At 38.9% G+C, this 15,916-nt stretch overlaps 1 protein-coding gene across 5 annotated transcripts in view; it reads right to left on the minus strand.

Moving 5' to 3' along the window:
• The window catches only part of ADGRB3 (adhesion G protein-coupled receptor B3), a 685,483-nt gene that overhangs the window by 26,881 nt on the left and 642,686 nt on the right, over positions 1 to 15,916 (minus strand). For all 5 annotated transcript variants that reach the window (XM_032484465.1, XM_032484463.1, XM_032484464.1 and 2 more), the window contains 3 exons: positions 6,040 to 6,135; positions 4,401 to 4,440; positions 113 to 756 (listed from right to left, as the gene is read on the minus strand). In XM_032484465.1, coding sequence (XP_032340356.1) covers positions 113 to 756; positions 4,401 to 4,440; positions 6,040 to 6,135 — 780 coding nt within the window. The remainder of the gene's footprint in view (positions 1 to 112; positions 757 to 4,400; positions 4,441 to 6,039; positions 6,136 to 15,916) is intronic.

Here is a 15,916-nt window from a genome sequence, read left to right on the forward strand (position 1 = left end):
TCCCTAATCCATACCCCACGAATCAATCTCTCTCTCTCTCTCTCTCTCTCTCTCTCTCTCTCTCTCTCTCTCTATCTCTCAATATCAAGCAAAGGTTTGTTTTATCGCTTACTTCTAAAGAACTCATTGATATTGTGGATCCAGTTTCACTTCTCGATAATCCTGCATTATCATCCAACTCAGCGGCCATGAAGTTCTTCACAGCTGTGCGAGGCTCAAAGGGCAAACTCTGCATATGTTCCTGGGGTGCAAGATGTTGCTCTAAGTTCATATTGAACTGGTCCATGACAGGTGGATTCATGTTGAATTCAGGATTCACCTTGTAGTGCAACAGCCTTTCATGGGGCAGGGTTTCCATGCCAAGATTCATTTTGCTTTCTTCTTTCATCGATGGCTGGGTATTTACAGAACTTCTGGGCATCACAATATAGTCACTCTCCATCATTCTCTCTTGAGGATGGACTATGTCCATGTCAGCACCTCTCAAATTATCATCTGTACATAAGTACACAGTTCTCCGCAGTTCAGTGTTCTCTTTCTTCAAACACTGATTGCCCAGCTCATTCATACCCATGGGCATGTGCAGACCCGTGGGCTGCTGAATAATGACTTTGGAAATGACGTTTCCAGGCAATGTTGAGTAGCTTAGCCCTTCAGGGTTTGTTCCCTTTTCTTCTTCATCATCATTTAGAGAAATCCTGGAGAGGGTGCCTGTTATTGTGGCTGCTCGACAAGGACCGATATCCTTGTGAAGAACTGTGAATTAGAATGTAAAAAGTTCATAAAAGAAAATTAGCATGCACTTATCATGTATTACTGTATTCTGTTGTTTCTTGTTCTACTAAACATTTTCCTTAATAAAATAAAAATTATTTTAAAATTACATATTTTTTTTTTTGCATTTGGTCCAGATTACTCAATTACTCTTTATTGATTCTGATATGCTCTAAGAGATCTTAGGTAGCCCACAGCGAAAACATATCGGAAAATTGAGTAACGGGCTTTCAAAAACCTCAGTGCCCTCTCCTTAAATAACTTTACCTAACTTTTCAGGGGAAAGGCAGATTACCAGAGAAGTTTTCCCCATTAATCTACTGTAAAAGGCTTTATAAAATTATGGATATATTCATAAGAATCTGACTTTTTCTTAAATGGTTTTCCCCTAAAGTATTCTACAGGTTCTATTCAGTAAATAGAAAAATTATGCATGTTGAAAACCAATGAGCATTTATCTATGAAGTCCATATGGTCAAGGTAGATACAAGGTTCAAATGTAGTTATCAACTTCAGTTCCACATAGAAAAAGCAAGGCATTTTAACAAGATCAATCCATATGCTCCAATGCCCTTGAGGAAGTATAAAAACTGTCAACTGACTTTAAGCAGGAAAAAAAAAAAGACAAAACCTGCATGAGCCTCTAAAACCTCCATTTCATCTTAAGCCTGGAAATAATGAATGAGAAAAATTAAAAATGCACCATAACTTGTAGTAGGAAAGAGAACCAAATGAAAACATGAACTGAACCAAAGAAAAACCAATCAACATGATCAATATACGACTTCAAAATTCTTTATTAAAATATATTTTAGGTTTTTTGCCTCTATGTAAGAAGAAAGTCATAGTTTATCTGTAACAGAGGCAAAATGACTTGAAACATGCTTAGTTGTGAAGAGCTGTCAGTTTTGAGAGAATGAAATTCTGAAGAGGTATTCTTGGTAATGCTGGTGTTGAAAGAATACATATCAATGCCGCATACAAGCTGGTTCAACACGTGCACCCAATGCTGTCATATCAACAGGCAGGGTCATTGTCACTGAACATTCCATTAGGCGAGAGATAACGATAAAGTACTTGGTTTATTGTCTCCGCATGGAACGTTTCAACCATATTCAATTTTACCCATTATTATTCAGTTTTCAAATAGGATCCTAATTATTATGCATTAAAGTAGAGGCTGAAAAATAGAAGATTATGAACGTCTTTCCCTATTACAGAGAGAAGCCTTCACATTATTTCAAGACATGTATCATTCATATAATATCCTGTATCTTTAGAGATACTGTATTTCATTATTGTGTTAGGCCTCTTTCTTCTTAGACGTTAAAGATGTTAAATCTACATCACATATTTTTTTTATTAATCCACAATTTGATGTGACTTTAAAAATATATTTAAATATTATATAAAAAAGTAGAATAATTCAGTTTAAAAAGGTTATTTCCAGACTTTTTAAAATAATATAAGTAGTAAATTGTGGTTGCCAGGAACAATTTACAATTTAATCTCTGAAACTATTCAGGGATAAAATTTTTTAAAATAATAGATTTTGTAACATTTCAAATAAAATACCTTAAAATATCTCCAAATTCAGGGAAAAACATACTTAATCCTTAACTGTATGTAAAAATTAATTCAAAATTTATTGCAATACAATTTAAAGGTGATTTATAGGAACCTATTATATTTAGAACATATAGACAATTTCATACTTTCATGACTATATTGTAAACTAAAAAGTAAATCTTGGTACCGAATATTGATTTCATTATCTGCATTTGTATAAAGTACATTTAGTTTCTATAAATGTAATATGATTTGCAGTTATAGTCAGCATATTTTTCTTAAATGATACAGCCATCTTTACTGAAAATTTATATATCTTAAGTATTTGGGGAAATATAATTCTTATGAAGTAGTGTCTACTCTATATGAGAAATGTGTCTGGTTCTTAGATTTGCTTAAAATGGATATCCAAATTCTAAGTAGACAACATAAACAAATCGACACCACCTACACATACAAACACCATGTTGAAATGATGGGACTTTTGAGAGAAATTAATCAAGTTGTGAAAGGCAAAATGCAAAGAAACACAAAACAAAAAGCACCTGAATATTTTGCAGACTCAGATATATGTTCTACCCCTTGGAGAGTGAATTTCAACCAAACTTAGAGAAAGATTATTTAGAGACCATAAATTGAGAATTTAACACTAAATATACCTCAACATAGAAGGAAATGCCTAGAAAAATATAGAATCAAGTTCTTGAGAAGCTCAGCTAAAAAGGGCACAGATAGAAAATGAAAACCTTAAGAGAATTTTTTTCTAACAAAATAACGATACTGGCCCATATTAAAAATACTAAATCACAGAATGCAATGAATCTGGGGACAATGGGTAACTTAACAGAAGAGAACAAGATAAATACAATTCCTTTATTGGTGAAGTTTGGATCAAGATTTAGAAGGCATTCGCATCAAACTTTCAATGGCCGAAGCCAATTTCAAATGGATAAGGGTGCTAACCTGAAACTAGTAAGAAAATAGCAAATAGAGATAAATGCAAAGGCCAGACTTTTCTTCAAGGGAAAACAAAAACAAAAAAAACCCAGAACTTTTTCATAATCACAGCCTGGGAAATCCCTGACTGCCACTACAAATTATCCTGGAGATTTTAGATGACAAGTTGACACTAGTATTGTACCAGCTGCTATGCCATCAGATGCAAACATAGACACCATTAATATAAGTGAAGAGCACACTGTGCTACGTGCTGGCTAAGAATGTATACATTTGGGTATCATTTTTAAAGTTATTGACACATTGGAGGCTACCTGGGGCACCCAGCGTGCCTGAGAGAATGCTATGAGCAACGAGTGAAGGAACATGGTTTGGAGAAAAAAAGATCTGGATTGGGCTAAACAGTATTTGCTTTCAAACAGTTGGCAAGTTAGATGAAGCAGATATTCATTCTTATTCTAGAAAGCAGCCCTAAAACCCATGATAAATAAGGGATATTTTGTCCCAATATAAAGGAGCATTTTTAACAACTGGAATTATTCGAAAAATGAATGGGTAGTGCCCTTTCAAAACTTTTGTGTCATCTACACTTGGTGAGAGTTGAGCCCCATGGTCAATGAAATCCAGCACCCAAGGCAAGTGTGTCACACTCTGTCCCGATCCCTTCTGAAAATACAACTATCACACACACATACACACACACACAAACACACACACAATGGTATTTTGTCCTTACAATGACCTATATTCTATAGATGAGAAATCTGAAGCACAGAGACTACATGAGCAGCCTTCTACCTGGCAACCAGTAGCAGGTGGATGGAAGTCTCTAAGTCAGTGCCTTCCTGCTGTCATGGTGCTCCCAATTAACCATTTGCATGTTCTCTCATCCCCCATTCATATTTCCTCTCTCTCCTTCTATCTCATTCCCTCCCTTCTCTTACGTTCTGCTACTACAATGCCTCCACTTGAAAGACTCAGTTTTTTCATCTTCATGAATATATGATGATGTGTAAACCACAGGATTTTCTTTAAAATCAAGAACCATAAAAATGATTGAACATCTAATGACTCTATTTTCAAGATTCAAATAGTCTTACCTGATCGACAAGCGATGTCTACATCCTTTTCAAAGTCTGTCTGTAACAAGAAATAATAAGACATAGAATCATCATTTACATACATTATATCATTTAATGAAGACCTCAGTGACGTTTACAGATCAAATTGTCTGAAGTTAACAAGTATCTGACTAGGCAGTATCAGGACATCATTTTGTGCAAAGGAAATTTCCCAAGGAATAATCAGACTGCTTTTAAGAGTATATTCTAGATTCTGCATGTTGGCTAAAATCAGTGGAAACACAGCCCACGATTTTAATAAGGCAATACTATACCCACTGTTGTCTTCACTCAGGAGACTAACATCAGATATACAACAACAGAATTTTAATGCAATTCCTTAAACCACAATAAAAAACATTGGAATGTGCAGTATTTTGAAGATACTTAAATAAACATCTTTGCTATTTGTATTTTTAAGCATTCATTTGAATATGTTGTTTGTAAGGTAGTATAATACAGCTTTGTCAAACCTTTAATAGTCAAAATAAGCTCTTCTGATGACCCATTTTCACAAAAATGTGACAAAAGGCTTTCAAGTTTAGGAATTAAAATTGAAGATTAAACGATCCTAATCTGGCCTGGAAACAGCTCGACCTTAGTTCCATCCTCATATTTTCCAACAAACTTTTATTCTAAACAATTCGTTTATTTTTTAATGATGAAATTAAGTTAGCCCATCTTAATCAATATTAAATTCAAGATATCCATATTTATCTCTCTGTTTTTAATAAGGAATTAATTATTCCTTCTTCCCGTCTTAGTTACCAGTGTATCATTTAGACTAGTTTTATGCTGCCTAATCCAAAGACACTAATCAAAAATCATGTATGTTACTAAGAAAACTCTATTTAAGCCATGATTTTAATGACACAGTTCAAACCTTACTTCATTTCTAAGCTGTACTGGAAGTGGTTATGGCTAAGGTACCCTTCATCCCAACAACAGTCAGAGCTCACATACAAGAGCTGACCTTCTGCTGGAAGCGTGTCTGCCCCTCACGCTCTAGGGCAATGAGTCATGTCTTGGCCTGCCCACTGGCACCACCGATGCCTGGGTGCCACCCCAGGGATCCTGGATTCCTTGCTCTGCAGCGCGGCTCCTCTGAAGAGTCTCTTGAGCACACAAAGTCAGAACCACTGCAGGTCTCGCTCTAAGGCCAGACGTGCAAGTGCATAGTGCTCTGATCTGTAAACACACGTGATCCTACGGATGCGCTGCCATCCCCAATTCTGCGTGAGGATGAACACACCCTCCGGTATTGCACAGAAACCCCACACTCAACACCCCCAGGGGCCGAGAATGGATCCTGAACTCCAGACAGAATCGTCATCAGGCATCAGAGTTCCAAGTCTGCCAACGAACTGCAGTCAACATCACTCAAAATGGAACTTTGAAGGGGGAGGGTGTGGCTCAGTGGTAGAGCATGTGCTTAGCACGCACGAGGTCCTGGGCTCAAGCCCCAGTACCTCCATTAAGTAAACTGAATAAATAAATAAATCTATTTACCTCCCCCCCAAAATGGAACTTTGATAGTAATTTGCTAATAAGGATATTTATTTATTCCCTTGAGAAATCATAACTTGCATCGAGCTTGGGAGGGGAAGTAAACGCTCACCATGATTTGAGCATGCCCATTAGGAAAAGAGCTTGAGGAATCAGCATTGATTGGGTCCTGACAGTTTCTCAATCGGCATCGAAAAGCATCTTGAACCTGTGAAAAAAAAATGGCAAACGTTGGTTTCCTTCTCGCTTGGTAATGGCCAGATACTGTCTGTATTGGCAATCGACTGAGAAAACAGTTATCATTGTTTTTTATGATCCAATACCCATTTTGTTTACTTTGTAATACAAACCCTGGTGCACCTGGACTTTGCTCTTTGACAAGGCAATTCATCACTTGCCATAATCTATAGATGGAAGTTCTGGGAACCGCTCAGCTGTCACAAGGCTATGCCTGGCTCAGTATTAATCATTCCTGCCAGAAGGCAGGTTTATTTCCACTGCTACAAACAATACGTGTCTTTCAAGGGGGATTTACTGTTTGGTATGACATGATCTTCATCACAGCTTTAAATACTGTAAACAATGAGATTACGCCATGATCTTTCGACTGAAACTGATTTGGGGTTTTCCTTGTGTGTCTGATGTAAGGCATACTGGGGAGAACATTTCTGTCTCCCTTCAAGTACTAAGTGCCCTGATGTGAAAACACACACACACACACACACACACACACACACACACACAAACACAAACACAAAGATAACAAAACAACTCTGTTTCTGGTTGATTCTCTTAAAAAAAATTCACTTCGGAAAGCTAAACTTCCTTAATACCCATTCACAACTGGATTCTGAGCCAAGAACAAACATAGCAGGAAATTTGAAGACTGTTAAATCCTTTGTTAAACAAGTGGATAAACCTGAATAGATGAATAACAAACACACAAATCCATTGACGCTATTCTGATCTCCTGATGCCTCCAGGTCAACAGGTCCTGCCTGGTCCTGTGGCTCCTCAGAACCCCAGCAGGCTGTGTGTGGGCATCACCAGAGATGTCAGTCAAAGGCAACACAAATTCCTAATATTTGGGGGTTCTTCTGACTTCACATTATCAATACTCTCCTCCTCGCTTATTATTATCTGTTTTATTGGATTAAAAACCAAAGCACAGATGACATGGCATTCCCCCTATTTTGCTGAAGCACCACTGGGGAGACCGCGGAGGGAAACACCTGCTGACCTGGTTTTGAAAAACACTGACATGGAATATCCTCTCCCTGTTTTGTTGTGCGATGTGCGCAGTTCACGTATCATTGGCCAGGGGAAAACCTGAAGTTGTTTTCAGTTCTTCACACCCATTTACTTAAGTCATTAGCGGCCTCTTTCCTAAACTACAAGCTGTGGCAAGTGACACAGAGCTCAGCCACCACCACAGTGAAACCTCCGCCCACGTGGGGTTCTCCCCCTGGTTCTGGTCCTGGCGATGCGGTCACCATGGCTGTGAATTACGGGAGGGGAGGATGGGCGCTCTCTCTGTCCTCTGACCTCTCTTCCATTCTCTGATTCTAGAATTTCTAAATCTGGGATTTCCTGGGGGCGGGGTGGGGGTGGGGGGAGAATGAGGAGTTGCCTGATACAACCCAGCAAGGCGATTTTTTTATTTCCTCTTTCAAACACATCAGGAAAAGTTCAGGCTCAGTGAGCTTTTCATCTGATTATCTTTTCCTGAACAATGGGGTACATATTCGGAACTAAATCATCCAGTTTCTCCCGATGGAGACACGACATGGACAAAGTAGACTCTGTAGAAGCAAATGCTTCCTTCCTCCTCCTTTTTAGATTAAGAGGTCACAGCTGTAGGTCATAAACTGACACAGTTAATAATCAAAATATCATTACATACTGGCTAATAAGTCTAGTGTTTGCTGGATGGTCTCTGTTTCTATTACATGGAAATCTGCTTTTGTAAGGAGTTGGGGGGAGTATAGCTCAGTGAGAGTGGGTACTTAGCATACATGAGGTCCTGGGTTCAATCCCACGTACCCCCACTAAAAACAGTAAATAAAGAAAAAAAACCTAATTACCTCCTCCCCCAAAATTGAAAAAAATTTTAAAAGATTTAAAAAAAAAGAGATTTACATTTGGGGGATAAACTCCAAGAAAGTATATCTGTTTTCAGGAAAAAAAAAAATCCTTAGAACTAATGTCAGAAAAATAGACACATGCTAGTTTTCTGCTTGTGCCCTGAGGCCACTGTTGAAGGAGCACCCAGTTTATAACGGAAGATAAATAATACGTTAGAAATGTCGCCTTCCAGGAGCTTGTCACGTGATGTTTTCCCAGGTCTGCTTCTAAACACCAGAGTCTATAATGAAAGGTGGCACTTGGCAAAACCAAACATTATTTCCCCTCTTCCTCACCAGCCACTTTACTTTCAGACCTTTGTTGTGCAGTGGTCAAGGTTATTTTTGTCTGACAATGACAGATGGAAAAGCAACTTCTGTAGGTTTCTCATCAAAATCCACTCTCTGATCACTTGAAGGAGATGTAAAAGAGGTCTCTTTTTCATCACACACACACACACACACACACACACACATACACACACAATCAATACCTTAAACTACCAAACTCCCAAATATGACAATGGATTGAGGGTGTTTCTACACTGGAGAATGATATGACCCTCGTAAGTCGGTCAATGCTCTTCAAAAGAAATATAAAACAGAAAAACATAAAAGTTCTCCAGTAAATTCAAGGCAGTTTTAATGGTCATATATATAAGTGCCAGGATTTAAGTGTTAGATTCTCTGACACTTCGAGTGTCTCTGTTCCTTCTAATTCAGAAAGCTTTGCACGAGAAACTCCACTTGATCCCAACTGCTCCGTTTGATAGTTTAAAAACAAATCTTTAAAATGCATTCCGGCAATCTAAATGAATTAGCCTTAAATATTTATCCAACACGGTCATACTACCTACAGCTTATCACGAAAAAGGGGCTTCAGGCAGGACAGTACCTGGAAAACACATATGCATCTATTTGGAAGCATTTTGATAACTGAATGGATTTCCATCAGGTAAACAAAGAGACTCTTATCTTTGGAGAATCAAAGTAAATTGTACTGATAGAGGATAACTAGAATTTTTTAAAAAGCCAGTCTACAAGGACTTTAATTCCAAACAAAGCAAAAGTGTAAAAACAAACAAAAGACAGAAGCTCGATGTGGCTATTTCGTGCTGAAATGGAATGTGCCGACAGTCATGTTTACAACCGTGGAAAGGCACAGTCTCCACTGTTTTCCTTGTCTTGTGACTAAGGTCACAGAAAAATAATTGTTAGAAGATTCAGATATTTACTATTTAAGCTCTTTAAGCTGTCTTACTATTGGTGGAGAACAAGTTACTTATTTTAAGTAACAACTTAATTAAAAATGTATTTTTAGACATCAAAATCATTATACCTCTGAGCTCTTCCAAGCTTATCACTTTTTAAACTTGTGTAAGACAAGTAAATACAATTTTTAGGCAAACCTGTCTAGATTAAACATTTAGGACATTATGGCATAGGTTAAAATCTAGATTTCAAAATGTCCTCATTTTATAATGCTCTGCCAGAGGTCTTCACCTTAATTGACACCCAGACAGAGGGTTAAATTGTATCAGGGAACTAGCAAAGAACAGATGTGTGAATAGCCCTGGGATATATAGGTGACCTCAAGGAAACCTGATGTCATGTTGTGAAATAATAATAATAATAATAATTAATAACAACAATTTGCAAGAAACATCTTCTAAGGTAAGGTGACAGGACCACAGCGCGCTATCAGGTTGTCTTCTTAAAGTCTCCCGCTGGGTACCACCAAAGTCATCCTGACCAGATCCTGCTGGGGGATATGCTCTAAAAGCTGAAAAAGCTATCAACTCTTTTCCTATGGATGGACTCCTGGTTGGGATGAGAGTTCAAAGAGGTGCACAGGGCGTGTCCTGCTCCTGTCCCTCCCCCGGGGACAGTGACTGGGTTCATCTCTGCAGCAGCCAGCGAGAGCTTCTCCCCTGGTCCTCACTCGGAAGGCAGCTGGCAGCGTCGCTGTGAAAGGCTGTGCCAGATTTAGAGATCGCTGGGGAAGAGCACAGAGCGATGCTTGGCAGTGATGCAGTTTAGAGGAAGCTCACAGGAGAGAGCTGTGCTGTTTGAAACGGGCTGTGTACTTGGCAGCAGACCCCAGATCATCCCCTTTTAAGAGCACAGCTTCCCCTGCAGTTTGTCTTCTTGAACTTCCCAATTCCAGAGGGCAATTTTAAGCCAGGAAAAGAAAGTTACAGTCTTGTATTTATTTGAGATTGTTAGCTTGGGAGGGCATGAGTTTCTTAAATGTTCTGTGTTTTGTTTTTTTTTTCCTGAATCTAATGTCTAGTATTGTTTCTATTGATTCATATTTGAACAAATGGCTTTTAAATCATATTCTATTTCATATAATTTCACCATTAAGTGAATGCATACGATTGTTCTCTATTTCAAGGGTATTATACCCACCAACATGAGCACCGTGATGACTACACATTATTAAAATAATACTTGACTTCTCTGATAGTAAAGGAAATAAACAAAAACGGTTTGTCATTTACTATACATTGCAGGAAAACTAGAGACTTTGGTCCTAAATTTTCAGTCCTAACGACTTTCTACTGAAATTCTCTAACACCTAAAGGATCTTAATCTCAAATTGTTGTAGATCTTTCTGTTTTTGTATCAGCTTGAGGGGAGTGTGTGTGTCACACAAACTACCCTAAGCAACATTTCACATACGAGTTCTGGGGCATTTCTTCCCCAGGCAGATGAGAAAAGAAGGGAAGGGAAGTTATACCCCAGACACACCTCCACCCGTGCCTTCACGGACGTTCCATCTTAGCCTCACGCCATCCACTTCGAGGCAGAAAATAAAAACTTTATTCACGACCTCTTATTTCTTGTTTTTGTTTTAAATCTTTATTCCAGACATAGTCAACAACCAGTTTAATAACGTGGCAAGCTGGGACCCTGGGGTCTGAAAGGAGAGGGCAGTGAGATTTGCCTGTCCATGCAGCCAGGTACTCAGAAGAATTTTGAGTTAACCGCAAGCCACAGCTGGATGCTACCTGGCAGACATGCCCGAGTTTGCCAGTCTCCGCCATGAACTCTCTGTGTCTTAACGTGTTCACTGATTCCATTTTACGAATCTGATTTCAAGATCTTGTTAAGCTCTGAAGCCTCTATATAGAGTTGGAGAACCATGTGTGCAGATGAAGATGGATAGAAATGCTCATGACATCATCATAATTATGCTCAAATCAGGAAAGCTTAATCTGGAATGAGGTAAGATTCATATTTTCCTGCCTAAGAAATGGGATGACTATGGGGTGAAGGGTGGCTGGGGGTTCCTGGGAAAAAGTCTGTAGGACTATGAGCATCTGGTCCTTGCTTGCATCCTGTCCCCACTCCTATTTAAAGTGCTTCCCACTCTCTGTTCCGATTAAAATCCAGCTCTATGGTGGTACCTTAAGCCTTTTTCTCTCATTTCCAGACCCAAATTCTGTTTTATTAAAAACAAAGCAAGCAAAACATCTTAAATGTATTTCTTTCAGAAGCTTCAGTTCAGCGTGACAAAAATAAAGCTCCTAGCCAGCCACCATCCTCTCCCTTTGTTTCTTGTCCATACACGACTTCCCTCCGAGCAAGTGGGAAAGTTAGCACCAGAACCCTGATCCTCCCCACCCCGGGCCCCTCACTCACTCTCTCAAATCTGTTCTTCATGACACACTCACAATGGCCTTTCACCAAAGCCACTGCGCACCCCAAGGAGAATGCTCTAAGACATCACTTAATGTTGTGCCCTCAAAGGTCATCAGCAGTGTCTTTCTCTTGATGCTACAGCCACAGCCATTGAAAAAAAAAATCCCCCTGTGGCCAAGAACAAGTCACTTGCTTTATGCCTCCATGTGCCCCACAGGGGCTCAGAGGAGAATCAACTCTCTACGACTCACTGCGGGCTTTTTTTCTCAGGAAGCTGTACACCCAGTATCCTCTCTCCATCTTCCCCTACTTGAAACTTTCACTTTCTTCTTCCTCCACCCCAAGCAGGACCCCGTTAAGTTCTGACATCTCCCATCACCCCCTCCCTCCTCTTCAAAGACTCCGGAAGTCCCTGCCCTCCCTCCTGGGGGACCAAACAATGTACCTTCCATCCTAATGAGTCCGACCTCATTTCCTTATAAATCAAGCTGGGAGAGTCATGCAACTCTCCATCTGAACTTTATTATATGCAATATGACCTCTTTTCAAATGGCTGTCTAGTTATTTCCCCACTAGTGGCTTCATTTATTTTTTTAATAGCTTATTTGGGGGAGAATATCGGCTTTAGATTAGATAGCTAAGGATGCCTGTCTGCTTCAGATAGTCCCTGTCACGTGCTTGTAAATAATTTTGTATTCTGTGTATTTTTATGGAAATAATAAGATGAAATGGGAAATTGACAGGAAAAAAAAAGATGGAAGGGGCATGGGAGAAGGAGAGAGAGAGAAAGAAAAACCCGTTCATGTTTATTTTAAGCATTTTGCTGCAAAATCGCTTCCCAGGTTTGGATGAAGCTTCGGGGACCTCATCTGGTGCAGCCTGGACCTCCCACCAGTGCCGGGGAAAGAGAAAAGAGGAGCTTGGCCCTGCTGCTCAGGCTACCAGCAGCCCCGGGATCCTCACATACCGCTACAACAAAATGATCCATTTAAGCACTTTCCATTTTTTTCCTTCCTTTTAGTGAAAAGGTTTTTACTGCAGCTTATTTTGCACTGCGGTGGTGTTATTTTTCCCCTCTGACACCAAGCTGTACGATTGTCTTAGAGCCAGGCACAGCCAGAGACAGGAGAGATGAGAAGAATGTTCAGGCACCAAGAAAGCAGTTTCCTAGCAACGGGAACTATTTCAAAGCTTTCATAACTCTTGGGTAGTTTGAATTTCCATAGCAATGCAGAGAATAGTAAATAGTGGATATGTCCTTCTGTGCTTAATGCAAATGGATCCTAATCAAGAAACGATGGATAAATGAAGAAAGCATCTCTATTTGTTCAATTAGATTCCATCTTACTAGGTATGACACCTATTAGCTTCCCAGATCCAGGTTTGTTGCCGAAAGTGATGCGTTGTGATCAATCAGGTGGTTTAATATTTTTTTGTTCTTTTAATTCTTACTCTCCCTTGGTGTTTTCTCTTTTGTCAGCAACCTCTGCTGAAGCAATTCAGAGGAGAAAGGTGCTTCACAAGAAGAAACTGGACTTCCAAGAATATAGATTTTATGAAATTTAAATAGTAAGATGTCTGCTCTGGAGGTCACAACACATTGCTGTGCAAATAATCAATTTGCTTTAAAAAAAAAAAAAAAGTGGAATGTAATTGAGTTGAGATGGTACCAGAGTGATCGTTTCTTCTCTCCCTCCTGACTTGAAATAATTTTGGTTTTAAAATTCGACCCACCGAAAGCAAAGGCACTTTTAAAATAAATTAAGCCCCATTTAAAAAGCCAATTATAGTATTTAATTTTTTTTCCTTCTTAAACTGCAAGGTTCTTTCCCTCCCTCAATACACCCACCTTCTTCACAGGAAGGCTACAAAAGTAAACAAGGATAAAGCCTTTTGAATTCATATTGGATGAATCCCTAAAGACTAAAACCAACCAAATGATGTTAGCATGTATCAAAAGTACATAGGAATAGAAATATGTTTATGTGTATCCAGTCTCTCCCTGAATTGAAGAAAATGTTTCTTCCATTGCTTATACATTTGGAAGAAAGAAAAAGTCCCTGCAAATTATCTTGAGTCACTAGGAAGAAAATACTTAAAAGTGAAAAAAACAGTGGAGATAAAACTGTTATTCCCGGGATCGCCTATGGAATTTTCAAGCAGATTAATAGATCTGAGTCACTGCCCAGTATTTTACAGGGAGCTATTCAGTCCATTCTCTTCAGTGTATTTTTATGAAATGCCTGTTTGCAGGAGACACCAAGGAGATGGAAAGATGATTTAACTCTCCTGGACTATGGTCAGTGTTAGGGCAGCATGATCACACGGAATATTAGACAGACTCATTGTTACTGTCAGGCAATACACATTTAGAAGGTCAAAAAGAACTATGACATCCCCCTCAGTGAGGCATCCTTATGATGTAGCCTCTGAAATTTGCAAAATTTAAATAAGATTCTTCGGGTTTTTCAGTAACAGTTTCCCCTGAGGAATTCTGAGACACCTGCCTGTAACTGAAATCAGCTCTGTGTATTTACAGCAGTGTTGCACAGTGTTTTTAAGGGTCAATGCTAAAATACTGGATATTCAATTTTCCATTTCAGTGTTGGAATGAGAGTCATGACACTCTGCTATTAATTTATCGGCTATAAAAGTATTCGATTTGAACTAATCATTGAGAAAAACAACAATTAACAGGGCCAATACCCACATTCTCATTCCCCATTAATACAGAAGATACACATTTACAGACAGCTATTTTAACAGAAGTATTTATTATATGATTTAATTTAATTACCTTCAAATCATGTTTTCAGTAATTATTAGCCCAATTAGCAAGAATGGAAAAGTTCTGATGAAATTGAATTTTCGTGCCAAATAATTTTCTTCATGTAAGCAGCACAAATTTGTTAATAAGCCATGAAAATATCTGTCACTTTAAAACCTGAACATTTTGATCATAGCCTAAGGCTTTCTCGAAAGCTTATTTCTGAAGAAAAAGAGAGGCTTTATTTAGAGATGGGACACTTTTCTCCTTTTTAACACCTAAAAGACTCATATCTTCTTAAAACTGCACGTAGATATATCATGCACCTTGTTTAAAACCCACACTGTTTATCCTTAATTGTCAATCAAAAATGCATCGTGTCTACTCACTTCAAACAATTTTGTTATGTAAACATATTAGACATAATATTAGTGCAGAAGACTCACAAGATAGTTATGGTTGGAGACGAACATAGCCCTAAATTATTCAATTTCTTTTTAACTTGTATTCAACTTTGGTCTATAAAAAATTCAACACTTGAAAGATTTCTAATGCCGATAATCTGGGTAGAAAATCGTGATGTCTTGGGAACTGTGAGCGAAATCAGATTTTTAAAATGATGAAACACCCTCTTCCCCTTGCAGTGTGAAGTCAACCTTCTTTGGCTTTCCATCACGTGATCAGAACACACGTGTGAGTTTATGACATCTGCATCGTACTTCAGTAGCTCAGAAATACTGTCCTCCTCATCTGGTGAATGAGGTAAAAATCTCTGGCTGCCTTCACACATCTCTGGAAAAGCTCTGTGATGCGTACTCACATGCGTCTTTTTGCAATGTGCACATCGTCATAATAAGGTCCTCAAACAAGCAAGATAATGTGAAATGACAGTGGAGGCCATTTTCTTAAAATTACTAATGTGGCACTGTGTCACTGCGTGTTTTAGTCACCACCCATCTCCAGAGTACATGCTAAAATGATCCATCAACCTTGTAAACACTGTGTCAGTGCTTGCAAGCACTCAGAATAATTTTTGCACTGGTGGGAAAACAATATTTAATCCCTAAGAGACTCAAGTCTGAACCCTGTCACTGATGCGGATGGATGTGGTGCAGGTGAATGCCTCAGCTCCTGAAGGAGTGACTTCTTTACCTCGCTGCTGCCAACAAATCTCACCAGGATCTGGAGAAATGCGGTGATGACAGACCCACAGTTCTTAGGGGCAATTACTGCCCATCAATGCTCCACTCTGTCCATTTTTTTTTTTTTTTTGCATTTTCTGAGCATAGTCAGCCATAGCAAAAGCCCTAACCACACCTTAGTGTAGAGACAAAAGAACTGCTCCTTAATCATCAGCATTTTCTATCCAAAACAAAATTAGCTAAGTATGAGACATGGGGTTAGGTTGTACGTAGATGCATGAGTTAGGGGACGGGTGGAAGGAACAGCAC

This window comes from Camelus ferus, chromosome 8 (genome assembly GCF_009834535.1).
Source record: "Camelus ferus isolate YT-003-E chromosome 8, BCGSAC_Cfer_1.0, whole genome shotgun sequence".
NCBI lineage: Eukaryota > Metazoa > Chordata > Mammalia > Artiodactyla > Camelidae > Camelus > Camelus ferus.